The sequence below is a fragment of the Cyclopterus lumpus genome, chromosome 19, assembly GCF_009769545.1.
Source record: "Cyclopterus lumpus isolate fCycLum1 chromosome 19, fCycLum1.pri, whole genome shotgun sequence".
In the NCBI taxonomy this organism is placed as follows: domain Eukaryota; kingdom Metazoa; phylum Chordata; class Actinopteri; order Perciformes; family Cyclopteridae; genus Cyclopterus; species Cyclopterus lumpus.
Window position 1 is genome coordinate 13,832,874 of NC_046984.1, and position 18,260 is coordinate 13,851,133.

Consider the following 18,260-nt stretch of genomic DNA (forward strand, 5'->3'; position numbering starts at 1 on the left):
GGCGGCGACTTAACAAATGATGTGCACGAGGCACCGGGTCGAGGCTTTATAAACGCGGTGAGCACCGGGACCAAGAGTATACAGCCGAACTCTCCAGACCCTGCACGGTATCTCAGCTCCGGGACTCGTCGCCATCTCTCCCGTCTCCTCTTCCAGAGCTGGAAAGAAGAATAAAAAACTACACAAAAAGCTCCAACATGAACGGCCACTTCAACGAGCTCATCATCGACACCAAGAAGTCCGCCGTGAACCGCAAGCACGAGACGTCCCGCATAGAGGACGAGGAGGTGTCGCGCCATGCGCTCGAGGCCGCCTACACCAGCATCCTGCGGGAGCTCGGGGAGGACACGAGCCGGCAGGGGCTGCTGCGCACGCCGCTGCGCGCAGCCAAGGCCATGCAGTTCCTGACCAAGGGCTACCACGAGAACATCGAGGGTGAGTCAACCTTTAGACCTGTATGATCTACAGGCACTGAATCACACCTAATAGAAATTATACCACACACAAATGTGTCAGGATAGCTGGTCAATGGATAAGTCTACAGTACGTTTACAGCAGAAAGGAAGAGGTTAAAGAAAGTTGTTCCTTCTTCAAAAATGAAGATTATTTTGTGATTTCTTAAAGGGGACTTCTGGATTCCCTTTCACTCTTTTCTAACAGTTATCAAGTGAATCATTTGCTGAAAGTAGATGATATTTCCTTGAGCGTGCATACGTGTGTTTGTAACCCCCAGACGTCTTAAACAACGCCATATTTGATGAAGACCACGATGAGATGGTGATCGTGAAGAACATAGATGTGTTTTCACTGTGTGAACATCACCTGGTCCCCTTTTTTGGCAAGGTAAGGCAACGTGCGTGGGCGTAAGTGTGCAGGCCAAGAGCAAATATTAAATCATCATCAATTAGTGTGTGTTTCTAAACATTATAAAATGTGCATTTTATTTGATAATAAAAAAGCAAATATCTTTTAAATTCTTCTTTAGATTGCGAGTGTGTATCTAAGGATTGTAAATTGAGCATTTGAATTGCTAACATTCACCATTATTTACACTGATTATGTGACACCTGCTGTCTCTCCAGGTTCACATCGGATATATTCCCAACAAAAAAGTGGTGGGACTGAGCAAGCTGGCAAGGTAACGCACACACACACACATCATACCCTCCCGCTGCAAATGTGTGTGTCTGCTGTTGTTGCCGGGTGAACGCGTTCTTCTGTTATTTCAGCTCATTGACCTGTAGGATTAAATCTAAGCCCAGTGGCCAGCATCTAGTCCCCTCATCAGGCACACTCACAGTCTGAACTCTATCCGCTCTCGAGCCATGAGAAAATCCCTTCAGACCTGTGGGAATTGCCAGTTATTATCACAGCCTCTCTGTCTGTCTCCTTTCTCCCTTTCCTAAAATATCACACCATCTCTGAACATGTGAACCCAGAATAACAGTAAAGGAGTCACTGTTCTTTTTTTTTCTTGCATGACTCTGGGTCTGTGCAGGGACTGTTGATCAAACGATTAATCACTATTATGCCTGATCGTTAATCCTTTCTCTTCAATGTGCTTGTGCTCTGGTGTCTGCAGGATTGTGGAGATCTTCAGTCGGAGGCTTCAAGGTAAGCGTCCAAATAGATAACCCGATATGCAAATAATCAAGTCCTTTTCTCCTAGTTTATACAAGAAGTTGAATGCAATCTGGCATCATCATGTTCACATATGCCCCAATGTGTTGTCTCTTTCAGTTCAGGAGCGTCTAACCAAGCAGATTGCCATGGGAATATCCGAGGCTCTGGAGCCAAAAGGTGTAGCTGTGGTAATTGAAGCAGCGTAAGTACACACACACAACTCAATTTCATGATCATCATTTGTATAATTTAAAGCTGCCCACACGGGCACATTTTAAAAGGCCAGTGTTCAATAATGGGACTGTCGATACATTTAAATTCCCTCATTTCAACATTCGCCGCATTCCTTTGACAACTTTCCTCAAAGCACGTCAAAAAAGCTGCAGCTGCAAATCTGATGTGCCATTTGTGTGTGTATGTGTGTGTTTGCAGGCACATGTGTATGGTCATGCGTGGTGTGCAGAAGATGAACAGCCGCACAGTGACGAGCACCATGTTGGGAGTTTACCTGGAGGACCCCAAAACCAGGGAGGAGTTCCTGACTCTGTCCAAGAGCGTCTAACGAATGTCATTCCCTCCAAGGCCTTTGTGGCACACGCAAAGCTCCAGAGGAGCAGTCGATCTGCATCTGACACATACAAACCAATAGCAGGAAACAAAGCTGCCGTTTGATGCAGTATCCAAGCAACTTATGGAGCGCACCTCAGTGACGCCTGTTAGGTGTTAGTCCTGCAGCAGAAACCCATCACTGTGAACTTAACTGGAAATATAAGACTCCCTTTCTTGGTGCCTTTGGTAGATATTTTATATTTAACGTCTAAAATTGCAATTTTGTTGTTATTAAGTATGAAACCTGATGTTGGCATACGTCAAAACTGAAGATTTTGCCTTTTTTTAAATGTGAATGTCATTGGTGCATTTGCAGTGGATTTCTCCCGCCTTGCCTTGCTTTATTATACTATCTAAGTATTTATTGTATTTACAATCCACAGATATTAATAATTAATAATAGAGTAAGTTATGGATTGAATAGATTTTTGCTTTTATCAATGACCAGTTAAAATAAATAAAATTACTTCAAAAAAAATTGAAAGTTGTCGGCCTTACTTTGTGTATGTTCATAAGTGATAATAGTCAAGAAAACCTGTCAGTGTGTTATGTTTGTTTCATTAATGACATTACAAAACACAGCTTTCTCAATGTTATACTACAAACTAATATATTTTGAGTGTGTAAGTGAGAACATAAAATGTACTAAACATGAGGGCTGTAGGGATGGCTGTGTTACAGCTATAAACTGGGGTGTTATACTGATGTCCCTGAATGCCAAGACAGAACAACAGGAGCCAAAGGGCAGCGATATAACAAGCACATTAGAGGATCCACATAATTATACAACCAGTTTAAGTCACTTGTAATCAAAGTAGACCATTTATTTTAAATAACTTCCTTTGGAAAGTTATTCCGACTTATTTGCTACATCCCAATATTACCTACTGTATATTACATGTATTAGCTAGAGACTGATGTTGTTTTATTGCAGTGGTACAACAACATAAACCAATAATGAGACACGTGTGTGTACATGTGGCTGCAGGTCTAAGGGAGAGCAAGGCCTTTAGATATCAAAAGGAGTCTGTCGTCAGAGTGAACTGTAACTTTTATCTCCGACAGCAATGGAGGAGGGAGGGATGGGTGGGGGGTGACACGGGCAGCACAGCGTGCAGTTTCCAAATATGATTATATAAGAGAAAACCAATTATTACAGGCATACAGGGGAAATATGAGTATGTTGTGCGTAAGAGGTTAAAATGTTACCCTTTATGGCGTCAGACAGGGGTAAAATATAATCCTGTCACGTGTTCTTCATCTTGAATGGTTTAATTCACTTAAAAATGCAACACTTGATATATTACGTACAGAAAATAACTTTTTATAAACAGCAAAGAATCAAAGCCTTATGTATTGAATTTAAAATATACAAACAAATCTAGAAGCCTGGACTTGAGAAACAGGTGATGACTGGTGGTGTATTTGGATACAACGGTGCTTCCCTGCGTACGGCCACTGTAATAACTTAAGTGGCATCATGTGATATTCTCTAATAAGAGGGCAAAGCCAGCTACTAATCTCTCTCGTTCACAAAGGTGGGAAAAATAGCACAAAAGAGCTACAGCTGTATGGTGAGCAGGACATTGTGGAACGATGACAAACATAAACATCCATCTCACATCGGTTATTCACTCGTAGAACTGTTCACTGATCGTCACGCTGTCACACTGATGTCTGTTTGTAGTTCTTGGTGTCCAAAACTTTCCTTCCACACATTGCACAGATTCCTAGAGACAACAAAAGAGGAAAGAAAGAAATACAATGGAAACAAATATCAGTTTCAAGGAAAAAACAATATCAGCAGGCTCTACACTTATTGTATTATCAGCATGGAAATGACCATTTACTGGCTTATGCTTCTTAACTACAAAGCAAAGGAAGTTATGAGATCCATTTTTAAATGTATGCTACAGTTGTCAATCTTGCTTGCATTGTGTAAGTCTACAAACAGATGTGTTGGGGATAGCGTAAACAAGCTGAAAATACAACATTGAAATAACATTAGTTTATTAAATTGTAATGGCAATAATTTGAGCAAATCCAGCAGACGTTGGCATTCATTCAGAGCTGTTTTGTGTTTACTCGAAGAATGTAAGTGTCAAAACCTGGCCAAATAAACCCGAAACGTTCTACATAGCTACATACAAGACCACATGGCTTTTTTTGGGTGCAATTTAGGTGACCCAACCATTCAAAGTGATCAGTTTGGTACAGATGTGTTCAGACTCTAAATAGTTATTCTCAGTGAAGAATGCTGTATGAAGTCCTTTCTATAGATAAGCTCCACTAGCCTTGGCCAGACAATGGATTTTGCCACATAGAATCTGTGCAGAAATCTCCAACTTTGTTATTTCTGTTCAGTATGAAGTCCAGTGTGAGTGAGTTTATACCTTTTTTGTATGCACAGCCCTGACAGTAATGTGATCCAGACTGATGAACTGAGCTCTTGCAGATCCTGCAGGTAGCAAAGCCTGTCTTGCTGTACGGGTCAAACCTGAGAGGGAGACGCAATTAAGACACAGCTAAAGAGGCACCAATACGTGTTGTGTCAATGCTAGTGACAGAGGTGAAGGCAAAAAATTACCATGATAAATGTTGATGTGTAACAATTAGATTGAGTCAATAAAAATACTTTTGTGTGACTTCCTGGAAATAAAAACAGAGAAAGGATGAAGTCAGACTTTAGCGAGCTACTCACCTGGCTTTCTTAGATGTGAGGATCTTATTTTCATTTAGCTTACGCCCACCGCCCTCTGAAAAGGAAAAATGCAGAAGGAACTCAATTAATCACCATAATCGAAGTCAGATGTTAACAACCTCGAGGTCTGGGGTCCTGGACTCGTTGGATAATATAAGCTATTTGAAGATGTCACACCAATTAATGGCATAAGTGGCAGCCCAAGAACTGTCCCTCATACCTTTTACAATGCCCGTCACAAAGTTGCTGTATTTAAATGGGTGTGCAAAGCCTATGGAAATCTGAACAATTAAACAAAACATAAGCAGGTCTATTTCTGTAATTACGTTTTACAGATTAAAGACACTCGCTGCAATATTATGTGCAACATTTCTAAGTATATTTTTGAGAGCTTAATGGGTAACAAAATGTATTTATTGTGCACCTGCATGAATAAATAAGTATCTTAAAGCATAAAGCTGATCACATCAGAGAGAGTGAAGAGGCATTGAAAAACAGGTGCCACAGTAGCAGACAAACACACATGTTCACTGAATCTGTGTGCTCTGTTTACCTGTTGTATTCCGTGCTCCATCCTTCCACGTGTCAGGTGTGATGACTTTACCAAGCTTCTTCTCACCTGAAATAACGAGCGACACAGTTTGTAGAGAAGATAGCAGGTTTCACGTGCAGGGTCGGTGTTCATAGACCAAAACAACAACGAGGACAGCAATGACAACAGTTAGCTAGCAAGTTAGCTTTCAAAAGATCTCCTTCGCTAAAAGCACAACAATAGGTTAGATTAAAAGATAGACAGCATCATAAAAGGGCGATACGTACACTTTTCACAAACCATGGTCACTCTGTTTGATTTAAAACGATGCGGTTGGTCAAAAACAAATCTAAATGTTAGCTCACTGTTAGCTTGCTCGGTCAACGTTTGTACATTTCCGGTCGTTTCTACGTCTTTCGTACTAGCAACAGATTGAGTAGTCAAAACTGTGACAATCTCAAATGTCATTGGCTGATACTGCCGTCCATCACAGGAAATTCAGTAGAACGTCACGCCCCCTAAATCCCACTGCTCTTCATGGAAAGAACCACCCTGCGTATTTGGTTGAGGACATGCGCAGAAGGGGTCCCGAGTGGCGTCCAGATGCACAAAGATCCGGCATGAACAGCCTATACAAGTTACATTTGATCAAACCCAGTGGGTTTATAAGGGTATTTTTTTGCAGGGTGCTGAGAGTTAAACATTAAGTGCTGCGTATTAAGATATAATAAATATCAGTACAAATACCACTGTCTCTTGGGCGGCATGAACAACAAAGCTTGTGTAATGTGTATACCTATTTCAATTGTATAGTGTCAAATCTTATAATTAAAATGATTCTCGTTTTGTTTTATTTCAAGCTTGCATTTTGCGAGCGATACTACTGGACTTTTATTGTGAAATCCAAGCGGAAGTCTTAGATACTCCATGTTTACGGAAGTGCAGGTTAAGAAACTCAGCCATGGATTAAACCCACTCTGTCCATCCACGGCTAAATTAATATTTTAAAAGTATTTAATTTGAAGTCTGTCTTTTGTCTCCGTCTCCTGTCGGAGATAGTTCCGTTCTTCATCATGTGGGACCATGAAATCAGAGCCATGGCGTCCACTCACGCCATTATCGCCGCCTCGGTGTTCATGGCGACCGTTCTACCTGCGGCGCTCGTGCGCGGCTTCTCGGTGTACGGCACTCACATGCTGTGGCTCTACTCGGTGTCCGGGGCGGTCACCGGGGTCAGTGTCGCGGTCTTCTGGCTTCTCGGCATCACACCGCCCACCAAGAAGCACACAGTGGGATACAAGGTGCTCCGACATACTCTCTCCATTGTGACCGTTGTGTTCAAGTAAAACTACCGAGACATGACAAGTACTGAAGTATTAATGGTCAAATGTACCAAAAAGTACTGACTGCTGTAGCATATATATTTCATCTATATTGTAAATGCCGATGCATTATTACATTACATGTCATTTTTGACATTATTGTGCAAGTAGCTGGTTTATGTTTAGTTGTTATTACTTGTATACAGCTGAGTTGTGTAGTTTACCAGTTCCCAACCTCTTGGGGTCAGGCCTTCTCTTAAAGGTCACACGTGTATTTGTATGGTACCTTTTTTAAACAACAATTAAAAGTGTATAACATAGAACATAAAGATACATTAAAAAATACACAAGGCAATCTAAAAAAGACACATACGTTTAATGTAAAAGATAAAAGTAGAAGGTACAAATAAGCTAAAATAGAATAAAACAGACAAAACAAGAGGTCAGAATCCCAGCGCATTGTGTATAATATGAACAAGCCCTGCTTATCAAGAACCGAGACTGCTGGATATGAACTTTTCAGGCCAAAGAAACATTTATACCATTAAAACAAAGGCCCTAGCTTTTACTCTTTGACTTTGTCTTTTTTCCATTATTTAATTCCCTCAACCGTTTTTGCCCACTTCTGTCTGCAGCTGTCTAGGTTGTTTCGTTCCTGCCTGTACTTCTTCCTGTCGTGCCTTTTCTTCCACACTGTGGTTGTTCTCTATGGAGCTCCGCTGATTGAGTGAGTATCTGCTGATGCTCATGTAAAACAGGTGTAAGTAGGTAATGCAACTAGAAATGTCTCACCCGGAACCGAATGGTTGAAAAACAAGTGAGTGTTTGCATTTTAACTGAGTATTTGCACACGTTCAGACTGTGCATTTTTAAATGCATTAAGCTTTAAACTCTGTTTTTATTCACTCCTGAAAATACCGGTTTTCTTTGCTCCGGTGCACCGACACAGGTTCTGTTTGTGTCACTAAATCGCTCCCGTCCGTCAGCGATACTGCGAGCCTCTAATTTCTCATCCTGTACGTGTTTCAGATCCGCCTTAGATACATTCTCCCTCGCTGTGCTGCTGACCTCTTTAACCACACTGAGGTGTCTCTGTGTCCTCGGCCCCAACGTCCAGGCCTGGATACGAGTATTCAGCCGACACGGGTGAGCCTGAAATCAATTTTTTCCTTCGATAATGTGTTTCATGTGCTTATCTTGAGTCTCTAGATTGAATATACTAACTTGTCGTTGCTTGACTCTGTCTCCAGAGCGATGTCTGTGTGGGACACCTGTCTACAGATTACAGTGGCCTGCACATTGGTAGGAGCCTGGGTGGGAGCCTTTCCTATACCTCTGGACTGGGACAGGCCGTGGCAGGTCAGCACACAATAAAACCCTCTCCTAAATAAAATGTATTCGGTCAGATCTTCATCTTAACACTGGATGTCATGCAAGAGCAATTTGTGAAATTTTTATCCCAGAGCCCTTTTTTTTTGTGAGGTCTTCTCGTACGAGTATTGGATTCATGAAACTCTTAATCGCACAATTTTTATCGTGAATCACTTACTCACAAAACTGTGGAGTGTCAGAAATTAAGAGGGAATGTGATTTGATAACTTTCTTAAGCACAGATATTAGAAAAGAGGATATTATAGTTTACACGAGAGGATTTTGATATTTTCCAAATATGCAAGATCTGAAAAAACACATTTATTTTAAAGTAGTTGATTTTGATATTGAAACTATATTCATTCAGATAAGGATGGACACAAAGACATATTTACATTACATGGGCATTTCTTTTTTTGAAATTATGTATTTAAGTGTTTTGCTGATGAATTACTAAACCATTATGCCTATTCATACCTCAGTAAATCCATCACTATGTATTTTATCTTCTCAAAAGATACAAACCAACTGTCCTAGTAGACAGTTTCTTTGTTTCTAAATCTCAATTTTTACAATTACAGATGTATTTTTCGATATTTCTTTTGCAAGTCATATGGTTTGACCTCCTCTGGCATACAGCACAGTTTCCTCTTTTATCAAAAAGCCAACTTGTTGTCTTTTATCATCAAACAGTATTAAATAAAACTCCCCAAGTCTAAAATTATCATTCAAAGCGGTAGTCATTAAATCCCTCTCCTTATTTTGTGAATTAGATTTTATTTTTATTTTTTTGATCGGAAAAGATAACAAATTATAATTGCAAAGGGAGTTCTCTGCACAATGATCATAGCGAAATGAGACCGTGGTAATTGGAGCGTAAATCCAAATGACAATGCTGTACTGCTGCTCTTTTCCTTTTAGAAATTCCTCTTTAAATAAAACATTCCAAGTGGAAAACTGCTTCTAGGGGGGAAAAAGGACGACGTTTTCTAAAAGCTCGGCTCCTCTCGATCCATCAGTGCAACGATTAGACTCACTTGTCTCGCTTCTTGTAGGTTTGGCCTATTTCCTGCAGTCTGGGCGCTACCATCGGCTTCCTGACCGGCCTTGTTGCAGCTCCTGCGTGGATCCACTATCATCGCAAACAGCTCACGTACAAGTGCAAGTGATGGAGAGACGTCCGTGTTTCTGTGTTTGGGACCACAAGGGTGTTTCTCGTATTCCTGCTGTATTTCTTTAACTTTGTACTGATTATTTATTGGGAGCATTCACTCCTCTTACTGCCTGTAGGAAAGAGGGTTTTGTAATAACACAAGACGGTATGAGCAAGATGTACGCATGGAAGCTGAATATGTTCTCTGAAGATTATTGACATGAATGAAGCAATACTTCTCTCCTGGAATTATTTAAATAAAAGGTTAGAAATGTTCTCATTGGTCATTTGAGTGATTGAATGCTCGAACCTGTAGGTGGTGCTGTTGGATCACTGTGTGTGTGTGTGTGTGTGTGTGTGTGGCGAGTTTACACTTTGTGTTTAACTTTCCGTCATGAGTCTTCCAATAAATGACGACCTAACCATAATATTGATTACTGTGTATTACTTTGCAAATGAGTGTAAGGCTTGAATTCCTTATTTAAACTCTACGAACACGCGCACACACACACAGACTTTATGGATGGTTTCTTTTGCATCAAGTAAACAGAAGGGGTTTACTTCATCATAGTGGTTATTTGCATAAAAACACACAATTCCAATGATTAGGAAATTAATGACTATATATTTGCTTTAATTATTTTTACACACAAACACACAGCCGTTCTGTTCTGCACCTCCAAGCTGTTTACTGATGAATACTGTTCTTTTTTAAACAGCCATTAATCTTGCTCCAACTCTATTTCAACACTCCTCTCGCTCCCTCTCTTGGTCTCATTCCAGCCTTTCACATCCTCAGGGCACGTATCGATTCACTTTTATTTTAGGGACATTAATTGTCCTCCTTTCGTGCCGCCCACATCTCTTATTCTCCCCTCGCAGCCTGGTAACCACAATAAAACGTGTCAAACTAAATGAGGGATGTTTACGTTATAGTTTGCAGATGTTTGTAATACATTACAACTCATTACGAGCAGTGGGATTGGTTGACAGTTTCTGCACAGAGCAAAGCTGTCCATTGACTCTGTTTCTGAGCTCTTACATAAGGTCGCCGGGGAAAGAATAAGGAGGAAGAGAAAAGAGGGGAGAATAAAAAAATGCATTTTCAAAAACTATATAGGGCGAGAGAGAGAATGTCAAGCCTTTTTAAATAGCCCATGTATTTATGACACCAATCAGCACACCTTTTTTCCATCTGAACTCCTGCTGTTATGTCCATTATCCCGGTTCTCCAGCTTCCCCCCCCCCACCACCACCTTCTCCAGAGGGCCCTCGGAGAGCAGACGGTGTGATCGAAGTGATTTCACCTCCGACCGGCACGCGCGTGTCCTCACACTGAGTACGTCACATCTGGTGATTTTTGGAGTGCTTCGTGTTTTGTCCCTCGAGCGGTTCCTTATACGCGTTCTCCATTCATTTTGAGGACATGCATCTGTATGGAGTTGCTTTATTGGTGTGCTCAACTCTCCTTGTGGTGCTTTTCATCTGCGACACAAGGAGAAGGCCATTCACTGCGACACAAAAGCTACTGCTTCACAAAATACTCTTCCTCGTTCAATCTTGTTTGTTCTGGCTTTGCTATTGTGCCACGGCTTTGTGAGGAGAGGTAATTTGTCACTCTCCAGTCCGATTCTCCCCCGAGCCTTTCCTGCAAGGCTGTTGCTGTAGGCACGCTTTTGTTGTTTGCAGAGCTGAAATGTTTCTGCAGAGGGATATTTTTTTTTTAATTAAGCTGCTCTCTGTGGTGTATCCCTTAAAATGAAACCTGGATAATCAATATTAGGGGGAGGATTAAATCAAATGACTGCAAAAATATTGCTCAGGCTGCAGGGAACACAAAGAATCAACACCTGGCTCTGCAGCTGTCATGAATCCAATTTTTTTTTTTTTTTTTGCAAATTAACTTCCATCTTGAATTTGTGAAGAAACCTTTTTGTTGTTGTGCATGCCTCCACGGTTAACATAAAACATAGAGAAAGCTCTTTATTTATTCATAACATTTTATGGTAAATTGGAATAAAGCACATGTTTCATTCTGAGCCCACCCAAAAAAGAAAGTGAAATGAAGACAAAAAAGAAGTAATACAAAAACAAAATCTCCCACATCTAGAAAACCAAAGTGATCTGTGTGCTTCCACTTTGTCATTTAGTTTTTGCGTCCATATCCTTCATGAAGAAATACAGTTTCAGTTGTTTTTTTACACATAATTAATGACATTTTTTCAACTTTGCCTCTCATCTTGATGCAGTCCAGTCCCAGAGTCTCATTTTCTGTCCAATCATCATTGCTGTCTGGGTGCAGTAGCCTAATAATACCTCACGGTCTCCTAAAGTTGTAGTCAAATATAAAGTTATGAACAAACTGCAGACCTTTGACGTTCACAAAATATAGGATTTTCTTCCAGATTGTTGGATTATGTTGCATGTCCACTGTGCATGTAGTTCCTTATCCTTATTTCTATTTTTAATGTTTAATTTAGGTCAGAAAATCCCCCAAAATATTATGCTTAAAAAGGCACAGTGTGTAGGATTTGGAGGCAAATAGCATTGATATTGCAAATTTCAAACTGAATACCGCTCCGCTCAAACCTCTTTTTCCAAGACTGGGGTGACGTGAGCCGCAGAATCGTAATCATGCTGTTAGCCTCACTGAGAGGCCATCCTTCCCATAATAACACTACTTTAGGAGCAACGCAAGTCTACTGTAGAAACATGGCAGGCAGTGTGGAAGACTTGGTGGAGAAGACCACTATGTGGCTCAACGTAATTCTTAGATTCAGCAGATTATACACTAATCACACTAATGAAAATATGTAATATTTCTGCCAATAGATCCCAGAAATGCTACACCTTTACATCTATCACTCTTGTAATTGTAAAATAGATTCTGGGCCGTACAAATCTGACGCTAATAAGCTAAAGTAACACATAAACGTCACCACTTTTCCCACATAATTGTGTCGTTTTTCCACAAATAAATATATGCTGGAATAAGAGGGCATAATTGTACACACACTGACTTCATATTAATTTATTTCAAGAAGCGATTTTAGCCGGAAGGTCAAACAGAATAGACACAAGACGCCATCGGTTTCGGCGTATTCTCATCTGGTAATGCTGATAGCTGTAAAAAGGGATTGCGTTTTTTAATTGATCTCTCGCCATGTCACACCCATCCTCCACATAACAACCTTCTCCTCCCACTCACCCACCACCCTCCTCACACCCCACTTGCTTCCTGTGTTTTGTCTCTCCTTTCCCCCCAGTTTCCTGTGTGTGTGTGTGTGTGTGTGTGTGTGTGCGTGTGTGTCTGTGTGTGTGTGTGTGTGTCCCCTTCCATCCCCCCACCCCCCAGCTTTATTAACAACCGGAGTGTTATTGCAGAGCTATCGGGTCTCCAGTCAGGGAGCTACAACAAAAGGATTAATTGTGACTGAAGTGGGTTGTCATGACGCAAGTGGGATGGGGAAGACATGAGGGTGGATTTAAGGGGATCTTGAAGGGTTTCTTGATGAAAGGCAGGTACAAAGTTTATTATCGAGTAAACTTTATGTCATCTCATGACAAGTACATGTGTGCACGTCGTGAGGCCCACCACTTTGATCCAGACTGAAACAAAACTATCTATTTGAGGGATTTCCACTAAATCCTCCTGATTTTGGTGATCCTTAGACTTTTTTTTTTTTTTTAAATCAAGTGCCATCCGCCGATTGACATTTGTGGTTTCGACTGAAATGTCTTGACAAATATTGGATGGATTGAAAAAAGATGACACGGTAGAAATTGTAAACATTTTTGGCGATCCGCTGACATTTTCTCTAGCGCTATTGTTTATAATAATACAATCCCTGGTGCCTGAGACACGTTTCCATGGTAACAATCAATGATATTAACCCACTCCTTGTTGAAGTTTGTGAATGTTGCGGAATAAGCAACGAGCAGGTCAAGGTCCACCGCTTTGTGGATATGTATGTATGTTCAACTACTCAACCGTTATTTCTTCAGCACGTTTTCACACTTCACACTTCGAATGCACAGCTTTGTGGGCCGAGCGTTGTCAGTTTGAAGAGTGCTCATTTGCTCAGATCACATGACAAGTTAGTATCTAGATAGTAAGGAAAGCCCTTTGTGTCACCTATGAACTAGGTCATAGCTGAAACTCCATGTAAACATGGTGTCCGGCATCTTTGCTTCGTAGGATGTTTTGGAGGAAGACACTCCTCAAATGATGTCTTTATTTATTAACCGTACTCATTATCTTCCCCACAGAAGGTCAAATTATTCATTTTTAAATCAGCGCTATCATCAATTATCCATCATAAAGGTTTTCCTCAGGGTGTGAAGTATTGATGGCATGACAAAGGGAGGTCCGGAGTGGATACTGACAAATTAATGTGCCTAATCTTAATAAATAAAACCTCTTGCGTGTCATTTTAGTAAGTTTGATATCTAAGTTTGATTCTTTTTCTAAAATCTTTACACGTTGAACTGTTTTTAGGGCCTTTAGAACATATCTGAAGTGTACTATGCATACAAGTAGAGCAGCTGTATTCCCTCCATCTGCACTGCAGTTAGATCGTATTTTGACAGTGACGAAAATGTTGTGTTGAAAACTGGATTTGAAATGAGACAATGAGCACGAGTTGAATGTGCGGAAGTTGAAGGTGTTTACATCCACTGCCGTGTCCCAATGACTGCGCTGCACAGTGTGCCATGCAGCATGTGCACGCCGTCTGTTACTTGATGACTACAAGTGGTTGGCCTCACCGCGAGGACTGCACCAATCAGTCAAATCAGCAGAGGCCACCTCTTGCATTCAGCCGCTGAGCATCATGTGACCCCCCCCCCTCCCCCTCTCCTCTGTGCGATCAATACAAACCAATACAAATACATGAGGTAGCTGGTAGGGTTTGGTCTTGATATTGAAGGTGTAACAGCTTACTGCATTATAACAGGTGATAAAGTATTATAACCTTGAAAAAAATATTTTTTTGAATCCAAAATTGAAAAAAGAAAAAAGGGGTTCATATTGGCAACAGGTTGCTTAAGAATGAATGAAAATGTTTGCTGTATAGAAGTTGATTGCCGTTTTATTAAATATTATTATCTAGATTATATCTTGTCAAAATCCTGGATAGACGTATGGCACACAGGGTGTGTGGTTTTAAAATACTTTAAACTGGACAGAGAATGAATGAAATAAGCTTTAAAAACTGACATTTAACTCCAAGACTACAAAATGATCAATATGTAAAGAACCAAATGTTGTATTATTTACTCCACTACATTTATTTGATAAATTAAGTTACTTTGCAGATTCAGATTCATAATAATTCATGTTTTACTATGGGTTCAGATCACAATTTCTTATCTTGACTTTTGCAATCTTTACTTAAGTAAAACAATAAATGTAATGAATACATTAGACCTCAACTCCATTCTTACAAAACATACAAATAAAGAAAACATAGGTAGGAGAGAAAACACAGAGACAGACCATCATCAGTGTTTCAGCAGCTTGATGTGAGGCTGCGAACTCGTCTGAAACAACCTCCCTCCGAAGTCGCCCAGACGCATGTGACATCACACCCAAGCCCACTCGTATAAATACTGTATGAGACCATAATTAGGTCAAGTGAGCAGCAGCTATGTTCCCGAAGGAGTGTCTCCATCACTCTTTCATACGTGAAGCCTGCGTGCAGCTGACAGATTATTGGCAACACCTCTGTGACAGTGAGTGTTTGACATAATGTTGAAGACAAAAAGGAAAATTAAGCATGTGTTAGCTTTGTTTCCCCATAATATTTATTAACTTAGATATTTGATTTACAAAGAAGACAGACGTTGTTATTGTTATCGTAGAGTGTGATGTCATAACAGCAATTTGAGTCCCAAGAGGCGAGGCATGGCGAGGACAGACGGAGGCTGGGAATGTTGGGTCGATGACAGAAAGATCCCGGGTTTTGCTTTGTTCACTTTTTGTTGGGCTGGGCCGCAAAGTAAAGAGCCACCAGACAGTAGAGAGCGCCTCCTATAGTGAGCGCCATGGTGGTGCGGTACAGTAGCCTGTCGGGGACGCCGCGCTTCAAATGAATGGGGATACCGTCTGACTTCTGGGAGGGAATGAAACGGGAAGGGGAAGGCAAGGGTCGGAGCAGGGGCCAAAAAAGGGAAATATGAAATAATACAATAATAAAAAGATGTAACAGAGTGCAGAGTATCGTGGACTATTTTCAGTTTCAGATAGGACTCAAGATATTTTATTGTTTGGGTCAGAGCACCATTTTCTTTCCTTCATAAGACTACACTTACATATGGTCCGTGTGTGCTTTTTCTACAAAGATTGTGACCGTAACAACTAACATGAATATATTTATTATGAGTGCATGTATTTTTCTTATTTAAAAAGGCAAGTAAAAAATCTAAAATAAAAAGGTTATCTCCTATCTGTTAATTGCTCTGGAATGATCTGTCCGAAGTACTGTCGCTTTAACAAAAAAAACAAAAAAAAGGTTCCTGCAGTTACAAAATGGTAGCAGCCATTAGTGTGATTTCCATTTGTTTGGAGTGATTGCTTTGACCAACTGAAGGAGGGAGCCATTAACCACAGAGTGAAATAAATACCAGCCATCGCATGAAGCTGACAAATCCTCAGGGCCTTCACTGATGAAGTGAAACCACTTTAGCTGCTCATAAACCTTCATTCTGACTTATATTTCAGTATATTATGTTGTACGTGTATACATTTATATATTGTCATTACCTGGAATAGCCTCTGAAGTTCAGGGACCTTGTTCGCTCCCATGTACTCCACCGTGGACCCCGCCTCTGACACTATCTTGGTGGGTGTGGCAAACACCATGGCTGGGGCCTCTGCGGGCACGCCTGGCCTCAGCCCCTAAACCAAAAAATAAGAACCGGTCACAATAATGCGTCATTCTATTCAACGTCATTAGTACACATGCACGAAAGCACCCTTTTCTGTATTTTTTTTTACATTTACATTTTTTTACAATTTATTTTTACATTTAACCGCAACAGGCATTTGGTTATAATTATATCCATGGAAAGCGTACGCCACAAATTAATTTAAAAAATGTATTTGTGTTCAGACTCGGGTCGAGTTTGAGACAGCAGCATATACTCTTTGTAGACTCACTGCTGCTGCCGAAAACAGGTTTTGTTAAAAGGTGTGACTAAGGCTAGATCCACACACACAAAAAAGCTCAGTTTTAAAACCAAAACGTATTTTTGTGGAAGTGTGAAGGTTTTTTTTCCACATTTTGACAGACTAACATCCTTTCTATATCTGCCTCCATCAATCGGCCAAATGTGAGACGACTGTGGAAGGATAGATTGAGTGGAGGTCACATGACCAACTGTCCCACCTGACACATACATGTAGTCGAGTGGAAGTATAAAAGGTTATTTTTGAGGAGTTTTGTGTGTCGTAGGTGTACAGATTGTAAAGCCCTCTGAGGCAAATTTGTAATATGTCATATTGGGCTATACAAAATAAACTGAATTGAATAAAGCATGAAAGGGAAATACTTGAGTAAAATACAAATACTTAAGTTTTACAATATGTTTGACAATATTTATGCTAAAGGCTCTTTTTTTCCCCCTTCCAACCAAAATAATGTAAAAATTGGATTATGTGACTTCCAAACACAGGAGAGCTTGAAGGCAGCACCTAATTCACAATCATGGAAGACCAACCGGGAGTCTGTGGTGTAAAGAACAGAGAAGTGATAATGAAAGGTCACATCTGGCAGATGCTTTCAAAAGGCCATTTAAATTGGCGGTTAAGTCTCACAAAAGCCGGCTCTCCATAACCTTTCAAAATAAAAGGTTAAATAAAAAGGTTCTGCGATAAGGTCGTGATAAAAGCAGGGAATTACATTTTGTCAGAACAGGGCACTGGGTCTTTATGGTTCGTCTCAAAGTTTTACAACGTTAAATTAGTTTAGAAAAAAACAACTACAGATGAAGACAATTTCGGATAACGTTGAAAAGCTAAAACTACCGTGAAATAAGACCTCATAAGAAATACACGACGAGAAAAACCACACCGCGTCTGGGTTCTCCAATAGACAGATTGTGCATTTAGTTGACTGCGGTGGAGATCTTTGAATATCTTTAAAAGTGTGTGGTCTTCAGCTGACGTTACGACGATCACACCACCGTGACATGAAGGTCATCCTCGGCGGTGACCGACCCGGTCTCTCGCTGCCACGCGTTCCTGTCTCACCTGAGGGCTGTAGGCGGCCGCGGGGCCAGACCCCGTCAATTTTTGGGTAAAACCGCTGAACTTGTAGTACATTTTCCTGGTGAAGGACGGGAAAAGAAGTCGTCCACAAGAAAAATCACACGGTAAAAGGGTCTTCCCGTTGCGACCGTCGAGGGAAAGTGACGTAACAGTCAGCTGGCCCGACGCTGCCCGTTTAAAATGCAAGGCGCGCGCTGGAGGAGGAGGAATGGAAATATTTTGTAAACTACACTAAAAATACTCCTATGTAAATCACATTTAACTAAGTAAATGTACTCAGGGAGTGCACCTAACAACAATTTGGAGGCGCTACATTTCATGCTGCTTATAACTTCTCCTCCACGACATTTTGAATGCAAATCATAGACTGAAATGCATTATAAGTATACGTATTATATACATATATTGTACTCCACTATATTTATTTTACAGCTTTAACGTTAGTTGGCTACTTAATGCAATGATGATTGATACACATTTTAAATAAACTATTACATTATGATATATGATTAGAGATTAGGCTGAAGTACTCCTATTAAGTAATTACAATTAGCCCTATTTTACCAGCTCTAACATGAAAGTGATGTATGAATGCATCTTGATTATAATTCAGTAGGTTAATACTATAGATATCCTTATTAAATGGGCCATTCTGCATTGGAAGTAGAATTATTTTCAGT

At 40.5% G+C, this 18,260-nt stretch overlaps 4 protein-coding genes across 4 annotated transcripts; 2 read left to right on the plus strand and 2 right to left on the minus strand.

Annotated features, from left to right (window-relative positions):
• On the plus strand, positions 1-2,279 carry gch2 (GTP cyclohydrolase 2). The gene is made up of 6 exons (XM_034559467.1): positions 1-435; positions 734-843; positions 1,083-1,138; positions 1,583-1,614; positions 1,741-1,825; positions 2,056-2,279. Exons 1-6 carry the CDS (start codon positions 198-200, stop codon positions 2,183-2,185), a joined length of 651 nt encoding a protein of 216 aa, XP_034415358.1. The 5' UTR covers positions 1-197; the 3' UTR covers positions 2,186-2,279.
• Positions 2,280-3,031: 752 nt separating this feature from the next.
• Positions 3,032-5,889, minus strand: cript (cysteine-rich PDZ-binding protein). Its single transcript, XM_034559468.1, has 5 exons — positions 5,753-5,889; positions 5,487-5,552; positions 4,934-4,988; positions 4,626-4,729; positions 3,032-3,962 (listed from the first exon to the last, which is right to left on the minus strand). Exons 1-5 carry the CDS (start codon positions 5,766-5,768, stop codon positions 3,898-3,900), a joined length of 306 nt encoding a protein of 101 aa, XP_034415359.1. The 5' UTR covers positions 5,769-5,889; the 3' UTR covers positions 3,032-3,897.
• A 475-nt stretch (positions 5,890-6,364) lies between these two features.
• pigf (phosphatidylinositol glycan anchor biosynthesis, class F) lies at positions 6,365-9,739 on the plus strand. The gene is made up of 5 exons (XM_034559477.1): positions 6,365-6,766; positions 7,423-7,514; positions 7,817-7,933; positions 8,038-8,146; positions 9,214-9,739. Exons 1-5 carry the CDS (start codon positions 6,539-6,541, stop codon positions 9,325-9,327), a joined length of 660 nt encoding a protein of 219 aa, XP_034415368.1. The 5' UTR covers positions 6,365-6,538; the 3' UTR covers positions 9,328-9,739.
• A 5,354-nt stretch (positions 9,740-15,093) lies between these two features.
• Positions 15,094-17,716, minus strand: LOC117749222 (cytochrome c oxidase subunit 7A-related protein, mitochondrial). Its single transcript, XM_034559486.1, has 3 exons — positions 17,563-17,716; positions 16,075-16,209; positions 15,094-15,424 (listed from the first exon to the last, which is right to left on the minus strand). The coding sequence occupies exons 1-3, from the start codon at positions 17,632-17,634 to the stop codon at positions 15,284-15,286; spliced, it is 348 nt and encodes a 115-aa protein (XP_034415377.1). The 5' UTR covers positions 17,635-17,716; the 3' UTR covers positions 15,094-15,283.
• Positions 17,717-18,260: the final 544 nt, after the last annotated feature.